Source organism: Musca autumnalis, unplaced genomic scaffold (genome assembly GCF_047663935.1).
Source record: "Musca autumnalis isolate F117 unplaced genomic scaffold, ASM4766393v1 scaffold_5, whole genome shotgun sequence".
NCBI lineage: Eukaryota > Metazoa > Arthropoda > Insecta > Diptera > Muscidae > Musca > Musca autumnalis.
This window is the reverse complement of record NW_027412088.1, coordinates 160,271,239-160,297,029: the sequence shown is the minus strand read 5'-3', so window position 1 is coordinate 160,297,029 and position 25,791 is coordinate 160,271,239. Positions and strand designations below refer to the sequence as shown.

The 25,791-nt window shown below is 38.5% G+C and overlaps 2 protein-coding genes across 2 annotated transcripts; both read left to right on the top strand.

Annotated features, from left to right (window-relative positions):
• Positions 1–4,236: 4,236 nt before the first annotated feature.
• On the top strand, positions 4,237–6,420 carry LOC141386817 (uncharacterized). Its single transcript, XM_073955726.1, has one exon. It carries the CDS (start codon positions 4,237–4,239, stop codon positions 6,418–6,420), a length of 2,184 nt encoding a protein of 727 aa, XP_073811827.1.
• A 217-nt stretch (positions 6,421–6,637) lies between these two features.
• Positions 6,638–9,436, top strand: LOC141386816 (uncharacterized). Its single transcript, XM_073955725.1, has 2 exons — positions 6,638–7,666; positions 8,594–9,436. The coding sequence occupies exons 1-2, from the start codon at positions 6,638–6,640 to the stop codon at positions 9,434–9,436; spliced, it is 1,872 nt and encodes a 623-aa protein (XP_073811826.1).
• Positions 9,437–25,791: the final 16,355 nt, after the last annotated feature.

The window sequence follows — 25,791 nt, the reverse complement described above, 5'->3', positions numbered from 1 at the left end:
TAGGTCTTGCCATCTGTTGATTTTTTCATAGGTGACCAAAAATCTTCTCATAGAAGACTGGAGGGCCGTACATAGCAGACTGTTAGATCTTATTGAAGACACGTTGGACTTTAAATAGAAGACCCGTTGGTCTTCTCATAGACAGGTAAAAAGTAATAATTTTAACCGTGAATAACTTCTTTTCTTTAGCCATTTTTGCTTTTTTTTCTGTTACACGTTTGTGGTGTTGCTTACACGAATCTAGAATTCCAATAAAAAGTTGATCCAAAGATGCACCTCGAAATGAATGGTCAGATGGATGATTTCATACAAAACTCCAAACAAAATTAATGGTTAAAAGAAGAAAACAATTTAGTCAACAACATTATGAGCAAACAACTTGTTGTTAGTAGCAGCACTCTACCAATATTGACCATCTTTGAAAGCGTAAAATATAGCTCTCTTTGATTAATACGTAATTTTTCTCTTTTGCCATGTAAACTCTAATTCAATCATTCCTTAGTTTGTCTAATTTTTTGAGCTTTTGTATAAAAATGTTACTCTGGTGGATCATTATAATACAAATGGCCAAATTGCTGCTTGTTTGTGATAGGAGGCAATCACAGCAGAGATTGTGGATGAATGTTCCCGCAAAAGGTTGTTAGAGGCTTGTTTGTGCACTTTTCGCGCCACTAACAGCATTCGTCCATTGGTTTGAATGTATGCATTGGTATTTTAACTACTAAGATTAAGTCATCAACATTTACAGTTGTCAAAGCCACTAACGATGCGACATCGAAAGCAGTCATCAACAACAGCGACGGCATCAGTTGCACGGCCATCATCAACGACATCGTTGTCGTCGTTATTGTCGTCATCGTCATTATCTGTGGCAGCACCATCACCCAATCAATGACAGGCAATAGTTGTTGCAGCACAAGCTCATCATAATTGTCTGCAACATTATCGCTGTCTACTGCACTGCCAATACATTCATAGTTGTTTGGTGACAAACATTTGTTGAGGTATTGCTGAATTGTATCCTAACAATAAAACTGCTTAATTTTAAATGGAAAAAATAAAAAATGCTCAAATATTTGGTTGTCGTTATACTGTGTCACTAACAACAATGTAAAACTGTAATGAATAACCCAGCAAATGTGGAGCCAGCAAAGCGTGTATTGATGTATACGATTTGTATGATGTATACTCTCGGTTGAGATACTGGTGTGGACTGGGGGAGGACTACGGAGAACCCTTATATAATTTGATCAATCATGTCAAAAAAATGGCTAGGCGTCATACTGTAAAGTCGTATGAGCATTGCAGAGATACCAATGTCGCACCAGTTTTGGAACAGCTTTGAAAGTTGAGGTGTACTTATAGTGAACTCGTGCTTGAAATTTTTCAAATTATTTTTGTCGTATCCACGTATCACAATTTCAAACAATCCTTGCAAAGGCTGTACTTGAAAAAGGAAAAACAAGTTTTAATATGAAACTTCCACTGCGAAATCAATTCAAAAGTTCGAAAGATCGATTTTTGAAATCTTAGTAAAACTAAAAAGATCGAAAGATCGATTTTTGAGTTTTAACTAAAAATCAAAATATCGAAAAGTCGACTTTTGCTTTGTAATACGTATCCCTTGTTGCCGCCTGACTTGAAACATTTTACAAATTTTAAATATTCTCATAGTGAATGGCGTCAAACGTGCGACCCAGGCTAACTTAAAGCTTTTTATTTTTGTGCAATGTGTTGGTTCAGTCAAATGTGGTATTCAATACTATTGGGACTACGACGAAGTGTTTAATGTGAGCACCCATCTTATGGTCTACTTCACAATGCTCTTAAGACTGGATGAATACAAAGCTTCTACCAACGCCCCTCACAGAAGTACGAGTACCAATTCGCTCCACGTATTTGGCCGTGATAACCTCCTTCGTTAGAAGCGGTGCTTATTTAAAAGTGACTTATGCACCAGGCAACTACACATTCAAGTCCAATGCACTAACCGCAATTTTTTTTTAAATCACAGCCACCGCGATTCTCCCACACCAACTGCCAGACTAGATCCGAAATTCTAGGGTCACCTCGCAACCGTCCTACCAGAATATAGCCTCCGATCAGGTTTCCTTGCTAAGGTTCCCAACTAAAAGTTGGGCTCCAAACACCCCGGCAGTGGTGACAACCATCAATTTAACAGCGGAACAACACACAAAACAAGAGCACCAACAAATAAGATGCAGTCCCCACGGAATGGACAAAGGGTCCACAGGGACCGAGGCAACATACAATAGAGTACAACAACTAACGAGGCAACCTCACGGGTGACTGGCGCGACATCCATATAAACAATCAATCACGTCTCACCAACACACCCAACTGACTGTGTGAGCGGATTACCTCCATTAAGAAGGACGACCTTCTCCTAAAAACACTTTACGTGCAAAACTACTGAAAGAACTAAGGGTCCGACTGCCTTTAGGCGCTATACTGAAATCTCACCTCGGCACTCCATACCTTATACCCTTATTTGCAAAATCTCTAATTTCATTATAGTAAAGACATTCCGTCTGTACTTGCCTCCAGTCCTTAGTCATCCCACACCCACATAAATCTGTCTAGGACAGGCCTCTCGCGTGTAAAAATGCATTCAGAGAGACGTGCCCCATCAGTAAGAATCCCAGATTGATACTAAAGCTGAAGTCAGGGCGGTCCAGTACGAACCTAGCGTCACGACTAAATTCGTAAGTCACTCTCCCCTTGTGAGTGTTCGTCCACCGCCATCTATCAGCAGCTTCCGATGGACAGTGCGCCGCCTAGTATCCCCATTCACGACATCAAAATACCCTAGCCAATCATCCCCGGACATAGGTAAATCACGCTTCAAGTTATACCAATTATACATTTTGCTTTCATATCAAAAGGCAGGATGCCTAAACAGTCCGAAATGCTAACATGTCTACACGCTCACACGACATTAACTTTCGCTGGCCCAAAACAGACTCAGTTGCAGCATACCAGACAGGTTGCACATACATACAGCAAGTAGCACAACATGTATGGTGTGCACAGAGTACCTGCTCAAATCCCCGTCAGTCTGCAAGACCCTTCTGACGAAACCAGCAACAAATTTCAACTTATCCTTCAATCGATCAAAGTGTGGCAGGAAGTTCAACCTCTCAGCCATAATTATGCCCAGGTACTTAACTAACGTACAGTATGTAATTTTCACCAATTCCAATGAGGAAGACTATGGACTAACCTGTCTTTCAGCTGCATTAGTGCAGTCTTGTCTCTCGCCACCTCAACACCCACTTGGTAACTCCAGATCCCATGGTACCTATGGCCAGCTCACCCCGAACTTCCATCTCGACGGAGATTCAACTTCAATCATGATAATCAGGTCATCAACATTTGCACATACCATAAAAGTGATCGCTAACTTCCACAGAAGAGAACCAACCTGGATCCCTCCTTCCCCTTAAATATCTTGACCAGACAAGAAACTACTGACACCTGATCTCAGCCAAATTAGTGAGCACGACATCCCGACAGGTGAAGTAAAATGCGTAAAATCAATAAATATGCCAAGGACGCTTCCATCCACGCGTTCACCATTATTTCACCTCGATAAAAGTGTTGAACGGTGTACAAAGAGTCGCAGTATGCCTACGCCCAATAATTTACATTTTATATCAATTCCAGTCGTTCCAACAATTTGTAAATAATAACATCGACTGCAATCACATCAAACAGCGTATGGATTCTCTAACACTCAATTATTCTACCTACATTTCTTTCTCTCCCTAAACAATAACACAACAACATAGGACTGCCCCAAAATATTTCTGCATAAACGAAATTCACTCAACAAACCAATTTAACTGTTTTGAACTTAATAATTAAGTTATGTTTTGCGGTTGATGGTCGTCAACATTAGAATTGTTATTGTTTTGTTTTTTGATCGCCATCAACCTGATCTTTGTGAAATGAAAAATTTTGTCTTTGAATAAACCTTGAAGTAACAAGTACAGTCTCTTGTCTTTGTTTTTAATTTTGGTAATTTTGGAAAGAGGTCTGCAAAAAAGCTTGCAGGCTGGAACATTGGTGACCCCGACGTGATCCCAGGATTTCACGATTTTTTGGTTTAATATCAATTCGGATATTTCTTTCCAGAATTATATTTTTTCTTTGGACAAAATTTGTACTTTTCTTCGCTAATTGAATAATCTTAGGATGTCGATTGATGAGACCATGGCACCAACTGGTGGAGCCAATGAAGAATCTAGTTTCCAGCTTTACAAGAAAAAGGTTGGTTTCCTGCAAAGACAATTGTCTTTTTTAAACACTTCGCTTACCGTACAATGTTTGGGTGAGATGGACGAGTCGGACATTTCAGTTCGACTTGGTTATGTAGATGGAATACATAACCACTTCGAAGAGGCCCAATCTATGATTATAAATGGCGACGTAATTGACTCTGAGACTGAAATAGCTTCTACATTTGTCAACCTCTATTTCGAAGTCAAGGCTAAACTCTCCAGGGAATTGGGTAATAAACGAAAGCGGCCAACAATGCCACACTCCTCCACTATACGTCAGTTCTCGTTGGATGAAACCCTGCCACAGCGTAAATTGCGTTTGCCAGAACTAAAAATTCCCCAGTTTAATGGATCATATACGGATTGGCCAGGATTTATAGCAATGTTCAACACGGTAATTGACCATGATAATGACCTAAGTAAAATTGAGAAATTTCAGCATCTTCGAGTGAGCGTAACTGGTGCGGCTTTGGATACAATTTCGTCGTTGGATCCCACCGAAGAAAATTATGACAAGGCCCTCGAACTTCTCCGAAATAGATTCGAAAATAAACTCCTTAATTTTCAAGCTCATATACGAGAAATTTTTGGTTTGAAATCCGTCGACAAAGGTTCTGCTGGAAGTCTACGTCAACTGAGTGACAAACTAAATTCGCATATGCGTGCTTTACAATCTATATGCAAGCAAGAAGAAATTGCCGACGGCTTTTTGATTTATTTAGTTACATCGAAATTGGATGCGAAGTCCCAAGCAAAGTGGGAAGAAGACCTGCCGAGTAATAAGCTGCCTACATGGACGTCATTAGCATCGTTTTTGGAGCGCAGGTGCAGAATGCTCGAGAACTTGGAAAGCTCGATGGGAGTAAGCAACTCGAAGGTGAGCAAAAAATGCAGTTCTTCAGGTCGGAGTGCACTTGTGGCATCAGCAACCCCTAGTTCGACATGTGCATTTTGTGATTCTCAAGACCATTACATAACTGGTTGCCCAGGCTTCGGAAATTTATCGCCATCTATAAGGTTTAAGGAAGCAAAGAAACTGCAGCTGTGTTTAAACTGCCTGAAGAAAGGTCATATGCTCAAAAAGTGTAAGTCTTCCCGCTGCCGAATATGTTCATCCAAGCATCATTCCATGCTGCATATGGACAATATGACAAGTGATACGTCAGCGCATATTCTTCCACAGCAAACGGTACCAGCCACTAACAATTCCTCTCAATCTGCTCTTGTGTCATCGTCGATGTCAACCATTTTAGATGCGCCTTCTAACACAAACGTTTTGCTGGCAACGGCCATTGTTTTAGTGAAAAGTAATTTTGGCGAATTCATACCGTACCGTGCATTGTTGGATTCTGCATCCCAATTGAATTTTATAACGCGTCGCGCAGCAAATCAGCTACATCTAAAAGTTAACAACTCTTCAGTCACTGTTTCTGGTATTGGCAGCGGTAATTTTGTTGCTGATAAGTCGGTGGATTTGACCATGAAGTCTCGTCATGGAGATTTTGCTACATCGTTCGTTGCTGTTGTTGTACCTACCATCACCGATTATCAACCAATTTCGATTCCTAACGTAAGTAGCTCAAACCTGCCACCAAACATAAAGCTTGCCGATCCTAACTTTGGTCAACATGGACGTATTGATATACTAATTGGAGCAGGGCTATTTTTCGATTTGTTGTGCGTTGGGCAAATTCGACTTGATGGCGAATCTCCGTTGCTACAGAAAACTGTACTAGGATGGGTAGCATCAGGTGGAATTCCCAGTACTTCGAAAGCGTGTTCGTTGGCTGCAGCTTGTAAATGTGTCGATAACGTAAGTCTGGCTAAGGTGATACAAAGCTTTTGGGAAGTGGAAAACAACTTTATGGACATTGCATCAAATGAAGATGATTTTTGTGAACAACATTTCAAGAAAAACACTGTTCGTCTCAATTCAGGAGCATATTCTGTGCGCTTGCCAAAGAAAGAAATTGGTAGTGGTCTTGGGAGTTCATATGATCAGGCTCTTCGTCGTTTCCTGGTTTTCGAAAAACGACTCAACAAACAACCAGATGTAAAGCAGCAGTACGTAAATTTTATGATAGAGTACTCCGTCACTAGTCCCATCTCTGCCTAAGCACACACAAACATTCTTTTTACCTCATCATTGCGTTCGCAAAGAAGACAGCACAACAACAAAACTCCGTGTTGTGTTTGATGGCTCGGCAAAAACAACAACAGGCGTATCATTAAATGATGTTCTCTTTGCTGGGCCAACAATTCAACCCAAACTATTTTACACTCTTCTTCGTTTTCGATTTTTTAAAGTTGCACTAAGTGGCGATATTTGCAAGATGTACAGGTGTGTACGAGTGTCTAACCCCGACAATTACTTGCAGTGCGTCCTTTGGAGAAATGATCCAGCTGAAAATATTGGAGTGTACAAATTGGATACAGTCACATATGGTACAAAACCAGCAGCATTTTTAGCGATTCGAGCTATGCATGAACTTTCTTACGATGAAGAAGAGTCGTACCCATTGGCAGCTAAAATTGTAAGGCGTGATTTCTACGTTGACGACCTTATAACTGGCGGAAACTCTGTTGAAGAAGTGTTGGAGATCCGAAGGCAAGTAACTGAGCTACTAAGTCGACGCAAGTTTGACATACGAACGTGGTGTTCAAATGAGGCAGGTGTTTTGGCGGGAGTGTCGCCTATCGAATGTGAGCAATTCCTAAAATTCCACGATGGAACAGACATTACCAAAGCCTTGGGATTGGTGTGGGATCCGAAAGCTGATACGCTGATTTTCACCTTCATGCCTACCCAAGAATCCAGTGTTGTAACAAAACGTACAGTGTTGTCGTGTATCGCAAGACTATATGATCCATTGGGATTAATAGGCCCTTTGATATCAAGGGCGAAGGTGATAATGCAAACTTTATGGAAGCATAATTTGCAGTGGGACGAAAGTTTGCCACAGTCTCTGCATACTGCATGGTCGCAGTTTGTATCACAGTTCACAAATCTTCATAAATTTATATTTCCTCGATTCGTTTCAGTGCCGAACTCCACAATACAAATTCATGCATTTTGCGATGCTAGCTTATCTGCATACGGAGCTTGTGTGTATGTACGATCTGAGTGTAATGGCAAGGTAACTGCTCGTCTGCTTTGTTCAAAATCCAGGGTAGCTCCATTGAAGGTGATGACGGTGCCGAAGTTAGAACTCTCTGCTGCTGCGCTGCTGGCTGATTTATTGGATGGACTTTCAAAGGTGTTGCCAAATGATTTAGAATATCATTGCTGGTCGGATTCAATGGTGGTGCTGTCGTGGATTCGTGAGCAGCCATCAAATTTCAACGTTTTCGTCTCGAATCGGGTAAGTCGCATCCAGAGCATTACAAGTACAATGAAGTGGCATTACGTACCAACGAATTTGAACCCATCCGGCATTTTATCAAGAGGAGCAAGTCCTACGGAACTGCTGAATTCTCGTTTATGGAACCAAGGTCCAGCCTTCTTGGTAAAAAACTCAGCCAATTGGCCTCAGCATTTAGATTTTATAACGGAATTGCCAGAGCGACGACGACAAGTTTTAGCAACATCAAAGGTTGTTGATATTTCGTCAACTTGCAAATTCTACAATTCATTTCCTAAGATGCAGCGAATATTCGGCTACATACATCGATTCATCAGTCGAAAATCACAACGTAAAGAAATTGAAAAGTCAACGGAATTGTCACTTGATGATATTAAAATGGGTACATGTCTCTTAATAAGAAGTATTCAACGGATTCATTTTGAGAATGAATACAAACGTTTATCTGCTGGCTCGAATGTTGAACCATCAAGTAAGTTGAATTCTTTAAACCCAATGGTTGATGCATATGGATTGATTCGAGTTGGAGGTCGTCTTCAGAATACAAATTTGAATTACGAAACAAAGCATCCAATTATTTTGCCTAAAGGCCACCCCATTACAAAGGCTGTGGTGATGTTTTTTCATGAAAAATTTTTGCATGCAGGGCCGCAGTGTCTTCTAGCAAATATTCGACAGCAGTATTGGCCAATTGGTGGACGCAAATCGATTATCAGCATCATTAACAAATGCGTCCGATGTTTTCGTCTTAAGCCTAAATTAGCTCGTCATGTCATGGGAACTTTGCCTCAGGATCGAGTGCGTGCCAATAGAGCATTTTACACGACTGGTATCGATTTTTGTGGGCCGTTTTACTACAAAACCGACGTAAGGAACAGGCCCCCTGTAAAATGCTACATATGCATTTTTGTATGTTTCTCGACAAAGGCCTGCCATTTGGAATTGGTGCAGGATTTGTCGACACCCTCGTTTTTAGCTGCATTGAAACGCTTCATATGCATTCGAGGCAAACCCAGAATCATTTGGTCTGACAACGCGACCAACTTTGTTGGCGCTAAAAATGAGTTAATCGAATTAAAGGAATTGTTTTTCAGCCAATCTAGCGTGGAGGCGGTGCTCAAACAATGTTTGGATGACGGCATAGAGTGGAAGTTTATCCCGCCAAGATCACCGCATTTCGGAGGCCTTTGGGAGGCAGCGGTGAAGGCAGCAAAATACCACTTCTACCGAGTAGCTGGCCTCTCGTTATTGTCTTTTGAGGAGCTGAGAACTTTGGTTTGTCAGATTTCAGCCATTTTAAATTCTCGTCCCCTGTGCCCCCTAACAGAAAACCCTGATGATTTGGACATATTAACGCCCGGCCACTTCCTCGTGGTAGCTCCCTTGGTATCTATAATGGAACCTGATGTAACCGAGCTTAACATAAATACTTTGAATAGATGGCAACGGGTGAGTTACATGCAGCAGATCTTTTGGAAGAAATGGAGTTCTTCATATCTCTCCCAACTACAAGAACGAAACAAGTGGCGAGCAGCAGCAGCGAATGTTAAGGACGGGGACTTGGTCATGCTAAGAGATGAAAATATGCCCCCTCTCAAATGGCAGCTGGGCCGTGTGTCGGCAACAATAGCTGGAAAAGATGGTGTTGTGCGTGTTGCTATCATCAAGACAACCAATGGAACTTGTAGGCGAGCAGTAACAAAATTGGCAGTGCTACCAATCGAAAAGGAATCTGTTGAAAGCTTGGAACTTCCAACGGGGGGAGGATGAACGGTGTACAAAGAGTCGCAGTATGCCTACGCCCAATAATTTACATTTTATATCAATTCCAGTCGTTCCAACAATTTGTAAATAATAACATCGACTGCAATCACATCAAACAGCGTATGGATTCTCTAACACTCAATTATTCTACCTACATTTCTTTCTCTCCCTAAACAATAACACAACAACATAGGACTGCCCCAAAATATTTCTGCATAAACGAAATTCACTCAACAAACCAATTTAACTGTTTTGAACTTAATAATTAAGTTATGTTTTGCGGTTGATGGTCGTCAACATTAGAATTGTTATTGTTTTGTTTTTTGATCGCCATCAACCTGATCTTTGTGAAATGAAAAATTTTGTCTTTGAATAAACCTTGAAGTAACAAGTACAGTCTCTTGTCTTTGTTTTTAATTTTGGTAATTTTGGAAAGAGGTCTGCAAAAAAGCTTGCAGGCTGGAACAAGTGTCATAATATGGAAACAAACTCACGCTGCAGCATTCCTGTCTTGCCACCATAATTGTTCATTTCCTGGGTCGAAACAACATTCTGGTCGGTGCGACCCAAGAAACCAACCTAAACAACACCAGCAACCTGCTTAATTAGGTTGGATTCAACGGCGTTCTAGCGTTTCTGTTGCATCAATATGTACAATACCGACCTATCTCGCTTGAGCTTGACTCTAGAGACCCATTCTTGAAATGTATGGGGATGGCAGTCAAGTGTGGTACTATAATACCGCCATTGAATAGTTGTGCTCCGCGTTCTCTGTCTGCTCATCACGAAATTTGACACTGCTTCCTTGGTAACGACAAGAGGTGTTGGCTGGCGCTGCCTGTGTTGATTGATGACTCCACATTTATCACGGTGAACGAAGAATTATGTGTAACTGATTCAACTCGCATGTATCGAGTTTGATGGACGAAGTCTCACGGCAACGCGTCAAGCCGCTTTGATCGAACCACCTCCTCATAATTATATCCATTGATCAACCAGCCGAATTCATAGTCACGAATCTGTCTATCCCCTCAGAGAAATGATTCAGAGAAATAATCAACTCTGCAGCTGTCACATCTATTTCTGCTGGTAAAATACCCTAAATAAAACTTAACTTCCAAACAGAGGCTGCAGATATCGCAGTGAATACAGATGATTTTTGTCATACCAACCCAGGTGATGCAAGAGTCAGGGACACTCGAGATCAATAAGTTGGTGGAGCTGCAACTTATGCACGGGTACTGAGAAACTGTGCTGTGAAATAGCCGTTATTCGCTTTCCAGCCCCATTAGTATAAAAGACCGGACTTTTTTCCTATTGTTACAGATCCGTGGACGAGTGCCTGTCGATTATACAGGCAATTTGTAGAGCACCCGCAAAGTGATCGGCGGGGAGTAGAGTATTTAACCAAGGTTATCAATTTGTCGTTAGCCACCCACATATATATGTAGAATCCCACAGGCCTATCTCTCTTCTCTCTCCAGTACTAAAGATAGTTGAAACGTTGTTCATCACGAGCGTTAGAAGAAATGGTTTCTGGAAGCAGCATAGCATAACGACTGTCCTTCATGCCATAAACACACATGAAAGCAGGACGGTTCTCGAGGAACAAGATTTGTCAAAGGTATTGGATGCGGTGTGACGATCCTGCTTGACGACATTAATGCCACCAACCTCCAGCCGAGTTCGAAACGTTGGAGCCTAAACCACGTGTGCTGTCGGTGGTCATAAATACAGTTCAGAAACGTGAAGTTAAAAGCCCCAAAGAGTGAAACAGGGAGTTCCACAAGGCGGGGTTATATCTCCGTACTTGCTCAACCTTTCCCTGTCTGGACTTCTAAAATCCCCGGCCGGGGTGAAAATTCCGACAAAAAATTACCCCAAGATTTTAGAAGTCACATTCGGCAGCTTTTTCGATCATCGGAACTTGCTACAACTTCCTGCGATAAGGCATGGAGCCTCGTGATGTGAAACAGGGAATTCCCCAATGTGGGATGATATCTACGGAACTGTACAAGCAGTACCTCTCTGGACTTCCACCACCACCAGACGGCTTATAAACCGTGTATTATACGGATTATTGTATGATAATGGTGTGTGGCCCAATTATTGATGTTTTAGGTGATAAATTTAATGACTACACCGCACAGTGCGAAATATGAACACTTTAGCGGAACTTTACTAATAACTTTTATTGGAAAGGACGTACGTAAATAAAATGTTGCAAAAATGTTTATTCTATTAATGGGAACTGTGGGGCTTAACATGCGCCACATAGTCCCGCGTTTCCTGTAGCGCTAACGTAACGGCGGCTGCCATTTTTAAGTTTTACATTAATTTTTCAATCGATTTTGCTGCAAATTGGTATATTGCGTTTTCAGCGAAAAGAAAGAAAGAAAACTTATGTACAAAATATTTCCAACATAGGTTCGCGTTCTGGTATAGCCCCCTTTGAACGGTTCTGGCCGATAGGATATATTTTATTCTTTACACAAAAATTGCCAACGTAGGTCCACGTTTGGGTGTAGTCCCACAACGCTACACATTTATTAAGGAGTAAAACGTTTTTATATGTATTTGTTTTTATTTGTTTCCTTTCATGTATTTGGATTTTGTTCGACCTTTTTTATTAGTTTTGAAATGATACGAGTATTTTTGAGCTTGAGGTCTATATTGTTGTTTTTTATTTTATTTTCCAAATATTTCGCAATTTTTAAATTGCATCTTCAGGGGTATCTACAAAATATATGAATATATCACATTAATGTTAAGTAATTCTAGTAAACTAGCGTAGATTCACTACCCTTGTCCATTGTTGATATTGCACTGAAGCTCTTCACGCATTGCCTACTCTTTTGTGTGTCAAATGTTTGTAACAATATGCTGCATTATCGGTGTCGCTTTTGTATTTTGTATTTATTTGTTTCTCTAAAGTTTCTTGGTACATTCAGCAGTTCTATACCATCCATTTTATTTATGATGTCTCAGATTAAGTTCAGGTTGGCACTGCATTACAATTTTCACCGTATATTGATACTTCCTGCACAGCATCTAAAACTGTAGCACTATACATACATAAGTCACTAACATTTTCAGGTCCAAACTATGAAAATTATAATTATTATTATTCTTAATATCCTAAAAACAATATTTTGAAAACTTCAAAAATAGCACTTCTTTCCGATTAAAATTGCACTATAACAATAAGAGTTTTTTTTCCATTTTTTAAGAGTAAAATATCATAGTTGTTTTGTAAAATATTAAAAAAAAGAAATCATGTCATACCGTTTGTCCGCGCCACTCCACTATTTTTAATTAACAGTAAATCAATTTTTTGAAAAAAGAAGTAAGAAAGGCGTTAAGTTCGGCCGGGGCCGAACTTGTTATACCCTCCACCACAAGTTGTATTGAAGTGAAATGGAATAGTTTCCTTTCGTGTATGAAGAAGACTTAATACTAAATTTCAGCAATTTCGGTAAAACACTGTGAGGCACCGTTCTATGGGGGAATATTTTAAACGTCGATCTATACCGACAAATTTCTGACGGAAAGTTTTTAGACTCAAAGAAGACAAAATACCAAATTTCCTATATTTCGGTAAGAGAATGTGGCTAAAACTTAAAAAATACCGAAAATCATGGGGATGTAGGAAGACGTGGACCTATACTGATAATACTCTTCTGGAATATTTTATAACACTTGGAAGACTAAATAACGAATTTCAGCCATTTCGGTGGGATATAGACGTCACAATCTTCAGTATTATGAAAATCGGGAGGTACCGTTCTAAGGGGGCTACATCGAAATGGACCTATACCGATCAAAGCGTGGACCTGTACATACAATTTTCTGGCGAACACTTTTATATCAAATTGAAGACTGAATACCAAATTTCGGCCATTTTGGTGGAATATTGAAGCCACAACCTTCAAAATACGGAAAATAGGGAGGTACCTTTCCAAGGGGGCTATATGAAGGCGTGGACCGATACCGACAAAGTTATGGCGGATAGTTGTATACCAACAACGTAGACTAAGTACCAAATTTCAGCCATTTCGGTGTGATAATGAAGCTAAAACCTTCAAAATACCGAAATCGGGAGGTACCGTTATATGGGGCTATATGAAGGCGCGGACCGATTTCAACAAAATTCTGGGGGAAAGTGTTATACCCCTAAAGAAGACTACGTACCAAATTTCAGCCATTTTGGTAGGATAATGAAGTTAAAACCTTAAAAATACCGAAAATCGGGAGGTACCGATCTATGGGGGGCTATATCAAAACGTGGACCGATATATCCCATTTTCAATACCAACCATCCTGCAAGTAATAAAAACTTCTGTACCAAATATTGACTCTCTATCTTTAAAATTGCGAGCTGTATCTTGATTTCAACAAACAGACGGAAAGACGGACATGGTTAAATCGACATAGAGTTTTATGCTGATCAATAATATATATACTTTATATGGTCTCCTACGAATATTTTGATGTGTTAAAAACGGAATGACAAATTTAATTATACCCTCCATATGGTGGAGGGTATAAAAATGTATGAAAAAAAGTGCAACTTTTAAGTGCATTTTTAAGTCGTTTCGCGGAGTAAATTGCCAAACTGAGTATGGGTTATTTGCAGTAGAATTCTTAGGTAACGATTTCAATAAAAACTTTATAAATTTTATGCACTTTCAAATTCCTTAAAATTCCACTAAACTTCCCATATTTCGCACTGTGCACCGCTATGTTTTTAGTTTCTTCCACTCAAGGAATCTGGCAATATCAGCTATAAATTTTATAAATTTTTGGGGATACATTCAACAGCCTATGTAGAACATACGAGCATGCCACAACTATCTGCGATAAGCTAAGGAGCAGGAACTAGGTAGCCAAGTCGCTAGGCGGCAGCACTAGCAACCTTGTTGACTACATACAACGCGATAGGCCGGTCTGGAGTAAACTATGGGGCACCGGTGTGATCTCCACGTTATTGATACTCAGTGGAAGAAACACAAAATTTGTCAAAATTGTTCCCTAAGAACTACAATAGGGTGTCTCCTCATGTCGCCAATTGATCAGGAGGCGAATATCATTTACTTGCGTTGGCCAAATAAAATGCTGTCGATACAATAGCTGATTGGATGTTACGGACCGAGTCATCGATGTCACCAACATATGGAGGCCTCCACCAAGGCAAGTAAGGCGATGTCATCATAATCGCGCTCTAGATGGTGTAGCCGCCTCAATTCTTGCTGGACTCGAATTAATAATTCGACACAAGACATCTGCGCAAATGGACCACGCGATGCCAATAGCTGACGGTATTTAACTGACGGCAAAACCGACTGATTCTTTTTTACTTGTTCATTAAAACTTTTGCTTGGTTATACTGCCACATTAATTTTGGCAAACAAACCATTCCCCAAAAAAACTTATCCATACAACATTCTCTAGTGTTTAGACATGAGTATTTTTAGTCTACCACCGGTGGTATACAATCACTTCAATATCAGTTTTCTTAAGTCTTTCACTAGTGCCGTTTGTTTTTTCAAATCGTCAGCCTTGTTGTTCTATGTGTGTACATTTTGTCTGAGCATTTTGGTCGTTTGTCTATCGCATTTGTACATTCGTCCGTCTGTCCTTCTGTTTGTTAAATACTGCTCACTTATCATCGTCATAATATATGAATGTGTCTGGCATTTGGTTTGTCGGCCGGCCTGCCTGCTTGCCTTCCTGACATACAACATATCCTCGATTTTGTGTGGGGAAGTAAGTCAGTAAGTGTTGCATACCCCAAGATTCATATGTGGTGGCTGTTGGTAACATTCATCCAGCAGAAGCTCTAGCATTAATGAGCGGCAAACGGCGATGGCAAAAATCAAAATACAGCAGCAGCAGCAACGAAGATACTCGTACCACTTCTTAGTGCAACAGATATACTCTGTTGCAAACGAATACGACAACGTCAACAGCAACCACATCATCTAGCCGACAAACTAATGTACAACTTGTTAAAAAAGTTGTTAAGCATTTGATTGTAGATTTTAATGTTGCGCCGCCAGTAAAACATGATGATAATGCTATTTTTCGTCGTCTTTGTCGTCGTCGTTATTGTTGTAGTTTTGGTGTTGTCGGTCATGTAGTTTTTAGAGGTTTTTCCGTTCATTTGGCGCGTGTTAAATTAAAAATGACATTTGTTTTATTAGTTACAAATACGTGACATTAATTGTGGTAAATAAAATTAACAAATTTTGGGATAGTAGAGGCTTTCTATTTTTGGTAGAGAAGGAGAGAGAGAAGTTGACAGTGTGACATTGTGACCAGATTTAAAAAATAATGCTAAAATAAATATTAAAATAATGCCAAAATAAATATTAAAATGCCAAAAAATAATGCTAAATTTAAAAACATTAATTTTTAATAAAATACATATATCCTCCACCGTAGTGGAGGTACATTAAGTTTGTAACGCATTGAAATAATCATTTGTGACCCTATAAAGTGTATATCGTCACTATAAATGCCAAAAAGCGTAACTAACCAAAAAATGTTTTTACAAGTAAAGCAAAAAACGTTATAAATTGAAATGTTTTATGGAATATTAATCTTATGAGGGCGAGTACATGGGATATTATCAATCATATACGAATAAGAGTAAGTAATGAAACCAAAACCGCGGAAACACTTGGTTTTGGGATCCGTCATTACAGCAAAATCTGCAATGTTATTACATTTTCCGAAATGCCTTTTCGTTATTTTTTTAACGTAGAAGCTTGAAAGTTTGCAAGAGCATGTATCTTAGTATTACGTATTAGATTCAATCAAAAAACTAATTTTGACTTTTTTGGAGATACGACTTAGGGCATTTATGGTGATGATATATTCTTGATCAGGGTAAAATTCTTAGTCGATCTATGTACGTCCGTCTTGGTAATTACTTCACAAAAATCGAGATAGGGCACAGAAATTTTGGAAAGATGCATCTTTTTTGCAGGCAGTGCAATTTCGAAGATGGATTTTATCGGTCCATGTTTTGGTATAGCCCACATATAACGATACCACCCGGTATACTGACGTTTTTAGCTACATGTTTGGACGGAATTAGCTGAAATTTAGCTTTTAGGGTTGTCAACAAAGTTCTCCATTAAAATTTGTGGACATAGGCCCACGTTTTGGTTCAGCTTCCATATACCTGTACCGGTATAAACTTTCGGTTTAAATTGGCTGTAATTTAACATTTGGGTTTCGTAGTGATCAACAAACGTCACCGCCAAAAGTAGTGCACAGAAATCAACGTTTTGGAGTAGGTCCCATACTTGTGTTAAAAGTGGTTAATAAACTTCTTCACCATAAAATGCGGACAAATGACCACGTTTCGGTATGGTCCCATATAACGGCACCACCGATTTCAGTTTTTTAATTTTTTCTCTATACATTTATATATATTTTTGGCCAAAATTGGATGTCATTTGGTATTTATAGTTCCCAGTAGTTAAAAACTTCTGCATCAAAATTGTGTACATAGACCCCCATATACGGTACCGCCCGATTTCAGGTAGTTTCAAGTTTTAAGCTGACTGTATATTTAGGTATTTGGGGTTCCCATTGGTCAAACAACTTCTCCACCTAAAATTGTGGCATTGCTCAGTGGATGCGCCCAACGACACAAATCCAAAAAATCATGTCATCATTTTAAGAGTATAAAGATGCAATCGATTCCAAACATTCCAAAAAAGCCTTACAATCATGACTAATTTTTTGCCTAAGCTTCGTTTTTCTACTTATCACAATTCCTCTAAATTTCAAGGGTTGCCACATATTTTGGTTATAATATTGGGCAAAATGAAAATATTTAATATAGACGTATGGATTTCCTTAAATTTTTAGTTACTTTCCAAGCACATGTAAGAATCGCCAAATTCGAACAAGGTAACAGTATATGACAAAGAAGATGCTTGTAATTTGAGATGGTGATCGGATGATGCATAGAGGGTTAAATGGACCACAACTTTTGTGTGAAAATTGTGAACATTTTTAATATACCGGTTATATATTTATTCCTGGAAGACAAATTCCGCCCACGTAAATAATATTTGGAAGGCCAACTCTTACCCTTTCCATTGATGCCACTTATGTTGATTTACGCAGTCAGATAACAGAGTTACAGCCTAATATATCAATTTTTGGCTTGTAGTGTAATCATAAGCACACTAGAGGTCGCAATTATATCTCAATAACCACGAAATTTTGCATGAGGTAAGGGTTTAGGTCAAAGAAGATGCCTAAAATTTTGGATGATCATCTGATATTATTTAGCAGGTGAAATGGACCATTACTTTTGTATGAAAAATAAAAACACTTTATTTTTGGGCCATATGTGAATTACTGGAGGGCATATACCGGCAAAGTAGCCTTCATATGGAAAAATAAATATGTACTGATATTTCTCCTGATGCAAATTGCAATAATGTGTCTGCTAGATAACGGGCCTACTGCCTAATATATAATGGGTTTTGTGTAGAGAACCACAATTTCCTCTCATACTACAAATTGTTTCAATCATGACAGAGAACTTTTCAGTTCAGTTGTCCAATTGAACTTTTATACAAATATTGCAGCATGGGGTCGCTTCGCCACCTATTTTATACCCTCAGCCTTTAGGTTTATACAAAATATACAAAATTCGACCACAAATGTGCCCATCGAAAAAATGTATGTTTGCTCGAAATGCGTTTCAAACAGTTTGTAGTCGATTTAACCCTGTCCGTTCATCTGTCTCTCTTACTGTCTAGCTGGCTGGTGCGCACGATAACTCCCGAACGGATCTACCGATTCGAACCAAATTTTGCACTTCGTAATTTTTTGCCCAAACTTAATTTCGAATTTGGGCTATATCAGTTCACTCCTTCGGGCACCTCACCCACAAAAGTTCAAAATGTTTCTGAAAAATTGTGTGAACGATAACTCTCGAAGCGCGAAATCGATTTGGTCCAAACTTTCCATATATTATTATTCTTTCCAGATATAGATCGGGTAAGACTATATGGGTCCACACCTTCGAGTACCTCCCACACAAAGTTTGGAAAAGTGAAATTTAAGAGTCCTATCGAATCGTTTTGATTTTTTCAGCAGATTGTCCTTGCGGCCCTCTTTACGATGGTACAGTTGCAATGGCAAGTCCATACCTCCAGAGATTATGGCCGAAAAGCCCAAGAAACCCTGAAAAACAAACAAGAAAACTAACTAAAATGGCAAGATAACTCTCGAGGGGATTTTCTGATTGGTCCAAACTTTGCACATCCTATTATTTCATCCAGTAATGTATCAGGTTGGAATATGGACTATATCGGTCCCGTCCTTCGAGTACCTCCTACACAAAATTTGGGAAAAGTTCAGTTTGAGGACCAGTCTCGGATCTGTTTGAATTTTTTGAAGAAGGTTCTTTTCACGGTACAATTTTTCCGGAGTAAGTCCATACTTCCTGAGGTAATGGTCCAAAATTTCCAAAAAAATAGTTCTAAAACTTTTTTTAAAAATCAGAAGTTGGCTTACTACAATTGATTTGGTATAGCCTTACATTCCGATACCTACAAAATACAAAATAAATACATTTTTTATACGGCATAATTATTGTGTTTGTTTCTTTTTTGGTCAGATGCCGTTAGCGGAGCTGACTTATTCTATCTTACTTGGTGTGTGATTGAATATGAATAATTTTGGTATTTATAAATCTGTTTGCATGCAAATTATTTGAATTTCTATTCATTATTAGTTATTTCTATCGGTATAAAATATGTATATAACAACAATGAACTGAAAATCACAAAACTGCGTGCATTACCAAGCATATGTGAGGACGATAGATCTTCAATAAACCCACAATCAATGTGAATTTTCCAATTTTGACATATTGTTTAGAAATGTATAATTTATATAATTGTTCCACAAATATCCCAGTAGGGACAAGGGAGGCTTATCTTATACGCTGATAAGGTGTATACATCAGTTAGTTACCACCATCTGGCAGAAAGAAGGTGCACCCGACGATTGGAACTTGGGGAACCTGTGTCTCGTCCCCAAGAAATAAGACCAGACCGTGTGCTTTAACTATAGGGTCGTAAGTCTGATCCTCATTGCTTACAAGGTAATGTCAGGGAAATTGTGCGAACAACTAAAGCTTATATCTATGCGACTTGAGCAAATCCGCCATTGACCAGATATTTACCCTGCGGCAAATCCTGAAAAAGATCCAAGAGATGCAGATCGACATTTACTATCATTTTGTCGATTATAAAGGAGCCTTCGAGAGCCCCTTACGTTCAATGGTATTCCGAATTATGTCTGAATTTGGTATTCCCACAAAGCTCATTCGGCTTTGTAAGATAATTTTAACTGATACCCGGCGGTTAGTTAAAAAAGAAAGAACCTCTCCGAACAGTTCAGTATCAAAAGAGGTTTCTGAAAACGAGACTAATCGTATGATCTCTTCAACATCCTGCTGGAAAATGTTATAAGAGATCGAAACGTCAAAAAAATGGCACAATATACACCAATAGCCACGATATTGACATCATCATCATTGGCATCATAAATCTGAAAAGAAGTAACTGATACTCTAAGGAAGGTTGAAGGGGAATTTGTTGAAGTGGGTCTGGTGGTAAACGGCGACAAGACCAAGCTAATGGCATCGACGCGAAATGCGTCCATAGAACTCGGACAAACTGTGGAAGTTGTTTCATAAACTTCGTCTAGCTGAGCACCGCCATAAACAAAACAAACAACAGCAGTTATGGAATAATGAACCCGCTTAAAATGCGTATACATACGGGACTTACCCGAGTGCTGTTTTGTAATGAAACGCACGGTCGAGCCCATGATGAAGAGTGAGTGACATTCCCAACGATATGCTTATATATAATTGTTCCACAAACATCCAAGACGGGACAAGGGAGACTTCTCTCATATCAATGAGTGCACCCCGATTCATATTCGCAAAATGATATGGTACCTACTGTTTATCGCCGAGTCCGAACGGCGTGTCTTACGACACCACTTGTAGAGAAGTTTTACATGTCTAAAATACTCAGGAAATGTCGCCAACATTACTGAGGGGTATTTTTCCACCGTTGAGATTTTTGATGTTGCCTGTTTTGAGAATTTTATGTACAATTTTTAATCGAACTAGGTGTAATTTGACATTTGAAGTTCTCAGTGTTCACGAAACTTCTCCACCAAACGTTGTCAACATATGTTCATGTTTTGGTATAGCCCCCATATAACCGTACCACCCGATCTTCGGTATTTTGAGAATTTTATCTACAATTTTTAACCGCACTAGCTGTAATTTGACATTTGAGGTTCTCAGTGGTCGGGAAGCTTTTCCACTAAAAATCATCAACATAGGTCCATCTTTTGGTATAGCCCCCATATTACGGTACCTCCCGATTTTCGGTATTTTGAGGATTTTAACTACAATTTTAAACCGAACTAGCTGTAATTTGACATCTGAGGTTCTCAGTGGCCACGAAACTTCTCCACTAAAAATCGTCAATATATATCCATGTTTTGGTATAGCCCAAATAAAACGGTACCTCCCGATTTTCGGTATTTTGAGGATTTTAGCTACAATTTTTAACCGAGCTAACTGACATTTTAAGTTTTCTGTGGTCACGAAACGTCTCCACCAAAAATCGTCAACATAGGTATATGTTTTGGTATAGTTCCCATATAACGGTACCTCCCGATTCTCGGTATTTTGCGGGTTTTAGCCAAATTGTTTCACCGAACTACACGTAATTTGAGGTTTTGAGGTTCCCTGCAGTTATAAAACTTTACCACCAAAAAATGTAAAGATAGGTAGACACTTTGATATAGCCCCATAGGTGGTACCTTTCACCTGGCTGAGCAGATTTTTATACCCTCCACCATAGTATGGAGGGTATATTAAGTTTGTTTTTATACCCTCAGCATTTATGCTAACGAGGCTATATACACTTTCATACGGGCAAAATGTGCCTCATCGAAATAATGGTTTTAGACCCCAAGTATGTTTGGACGAAATGTGTTTCAGACAATTTGGAGTTGATTTAGCCACGTCCGTCCGTCTGTCTGTCTGTCTGTCTGTCTGCCTGGTGCGCACGATAACTCTCGAACGGAGCAACCGATTCGGTCGAAAATATGGCTTTCGTAATATTTTGCCCAAACTTAGTTTAAGTTCGAAGATGGGTCAATTTTTTAACTTTTTCCCATATTTTGACCTATATAGGCAAATGCGTTAGTTTTTCCTTACATATTCATTAGAAAGGGCATTCGTTCGAATACATTCGAACATATAAATACTGTTTCTCCGAATCTTACATTGAAAAAAAGAAAAGTTAGAAAGTTTTTGTCGGTTTTTCTTTTTTTGCACAAGTATATTCTGGACGGAATTCTTCCACGTGAGAAAATCTTTAAGCCTTCAAAATATGTGAAAATGATGGGGCAACACAAATCGTAAGGACTACGTACATGCAATAAAAACTATAAGCAATTCACTACAAAGTTTCAACATTTTAGTGTGCTTAGCCTTAAAAGGAGACCCCCAGTTGTAAAGCTCAATAAAAGGCATTTTACATGACTTTTTTCGACTACGTAACTTTTTGGCAGATTTTTTTCTTCATCTGAAAGAGAAAAATATTATAAAGTTTTGAGGTCGTCTACGAAACCTTGTTATACCCTACACCACCCTGTGGAAAGGGTATTATGTGTTAGTGAATTTGTATGTAACATGCCTAAGGAAAAGAGATAGACCCATAGTTCCTACTAGGGATATGCATAGAATCACTTTCTGAGTCGATTTATGCATGTCGGTCCGTCCGTTCGCAACGTACAGGTGGCATTTATTGTTCGATTTGACTGAAAATTGGGGAAGATAATTTTTTTTGCCTAATGAAGAACGCTATTGCTATTGGTGAAAATCGGTTCAGATTTGGATATAGCTCCCATATATATTTTCGGCCGATTTGAGGTATTGGATGCACCAAACAAGCTGTATCCGTCTAATTTTGATGAAATTTGGAATGTGTGATGAAATTAGGTCTATAGATAAATGTGCCAAATTATATCGAAATCGGTTCAAATTTGGATATAGCTCCCATATATATTTTCGGCCGATTTGAAGTAATTGATGCACCAAACACGCTGTATCTGTCCAATTTTGATGAAATTTGGAATGTGTCACGGTGTTTGGTCTAGAAATATATGTGCCAAATTATATCGTAATCTGTTCACATTTGGATTTAGCTCCCATATATATTTTACTTATTCACAGTAGTGTAGGGTATAATATAGTGTACCCCGCCCGACCTTACTGGTTTTTATTAAAGCATTTTGCGGTGCCAACACTATCTCGAAAACTAATAAACCAATTGTCATATATTTTTGTGGCCGATTTCGAGAAAAACACAGTTTATATGCTGCATACAATAAAACAAATTGTTCCAATCCAACGTTCATACTGAGGCAGTATTGTTCCGATCGACTTAAAAATTTGACCACATATTCTACGCTTTTTATACTTTCTACTTTTTTCTGAAATTTATAAGTAGGGATCACCCCTTAAACTAAAATTCAGCGCTCACATTTTGAACTTTGGTGTGCAGTGGATAATTTTATTGAAATATTTGAGATATATTATGTGCACCACTCAGCAAGTAGGCAGATGGATGTTTTCTGGAACTGAAAAATTAGCAAACGATGAGATTTCGTGCATGAAAATATTCTACAAAAATGTGGCAAGGAAAGTTTTATGTAGGGTCTGTCCACTAGGACAAGAAATCGTTATTATCATGTTTTCATTGTCCTTCATCACTTTTACCCGATCCTTTCTCATGAAAACTCTATGGTTATGTATTTCATTGATACACATGATACACATGAACTATATCTGTTCCTGGCGGAGAGATCCGGTTATTTGAATGTCTTCATCTAAAGCCTTCATTGAGTATATAATGAATCCTAGAAGAAAGATTCGCCGTTTTCCAGACTTCTGAGTTAAAGCGGGATGAATCTGTCGTTAACCAACAAAGATTTATAATGCGTAATTCAGAAGCGTGACCATCCGAATTTGATATATAGTTAACAGATTATGCCAAATTTACCGAAATACATAAACATATGTTTTTTTTGAGAAAGTAACGGGTAAAACTGATAAAGGACAATGAAAACGTGACAATATCGATTTCTTGGATATGGGAAACATACATATAATTTTTGGTGGAACATTTTTGTAGAAAATTTCATTTTGTTTTACTTTTTGAGTTCAAGAACAAAAAGGACATGGAAAAAACTGAGCTAGAAGGACAGCATATTTGACAGAAAGGTTCCTCATTCCATTTAACTGAAAACATGTCATCTAAAAATAATGAAACAATATCTCCAAACAGAGATTGTCTTTTAACTTAGTATAATATATAATTTGCATATATATTTTCTTATACCTTTCTTTTAAAATAAATAATGATTTTTAAAAATATGTTCTTGTTCCAAATTTAATGTTATATTTCAATAACGTGGAAAAAATTTTGCACGGAGTTGGAATCGAGTTATTTTTTTCGACTCCGACTCCAGCAAAATTGCTCAACTCCGACTCGTAGACTCCGACTCCGAAACCCTGGCCCCAATATAACGGTACCTCCCGATTTTCGGTATTTTGTGGATTTTAACTAAATTTTTTGACCGAACTACCTGTAATTTCACGTTTGGGGTTCTTAGTGGTCACAAAACATCTACACCAAAAATCGTCAACATATGTAGGTCCATGTTTTGGTATAGCCCCCATATAACGGTACCTCCCGATTATCGGTATTTTGATGATATTAGCTAAAATTTTTGACCGAACGACCTGTAATTTGATAGTTGAGGTTCGTAGTAATCACAAAATATCTCCACCAAAAACTGTCAATATAGGTCCATGTTTCGGTAGAGCCCCTATATAACGGAAACTCCCGATTTTCGGTATTGTGTGGATTTTAACTACATTTTTTTAACCGAACTATCTGTAATTTCAGGTTTGGGGTTCCCAGTGATCACAAAACATCTCCATAAAAAACCGTCAACATAGGCCCATGTTTTGGTAAAGCCCTCATATAGCGGTACTTCCCGATTTTTGGTATTTTGAGGATTTTAGCTAAATTTGTTAACGAACTACCCGTAATTTGACAGTTGAGTTTCCTAGTAATCACAAAACATCTCCACAAAAAACTGTTAACATAGGTCCATATTAAGGTATAGCCCCCTATATTACTGTACCTCCCGATTTTCGGTATTTTGTGAATTTTAACTACATTTTTTTACCGAACTACCTCTAATTTCCCGTTTGGGGTTTCCAGTGGTCACAAAAACCGTCAACATAAGTCCATGTTAAGGTATAGCCCCCTATATAACTGTACCTCCCGATTTTCCCTTTGATATAGCCCCATATAAGGTTCCCTACCGATTGAATAAATTTTTTATGCTTTTTCCACTTCATTTAGGTATCAGTGGTCACAAAATATCTCCACCTAAAGTTGTGGACAGGCAAGAAAATAATTATTCCGTTTTAGTTCAGAATATTTTATAGTGGAGGGTATAAAAAGTTCGGCCCGGCCGAACTTAGCGCTTTTTACTTGTTTAGATTAGATTAGATAATTTAGGCATTTGGGATATCCATGGTCGAAAAATGCTTCCACCTAAATTGTGAACTTGTTTCTATTTGGACCAATATTAAAGAAGTTATAAGTATTTCTTCGCACATAGTTTTTTGCAGAATTTGACTTTTCAAGGCGCGATATCTCTGGAACTGAAATTGTACTAAAATGGTTTGCTGATGAGCAGCATCCCCACAATAATAAATAAAGGAAATCTTGACGAAGAAATCAATCAGAAATCCCCATATATAAATTGTAAAAAAAAAAACAAAAAAACAGCACCGGCAGGATTTGGAGAAAATAGCAAATACAGATTATGCGGAGAAGACGATAAAACTTTGGAACTTTAGTCTGTCATTTCCATAAAATAACATAATTTTTTTCAAAAATACCATACATTATTTTTTCAAATAGCATCAAAAAGGCGATAAGATTTATGTCGTCTTCTTTTAGCCATCAAATCCATTAACTAACCACAACAAAAAGAAAACAAATGTATATCTTTGTTGTTGTTTAAATTTAATTAAAACTGTGCCGCCTATTGAAATGTGATATTAATTTTCAATATTCTTAAATGTGTATATCAAATTTGTCTTTGCCCTATAAAATATATATGTACATATGTTAATATGTATGTATATGTCATATAAATAATTCCATGCTGTTTATGCAGATTAGTCTTAGCTGGACAGAGTAACA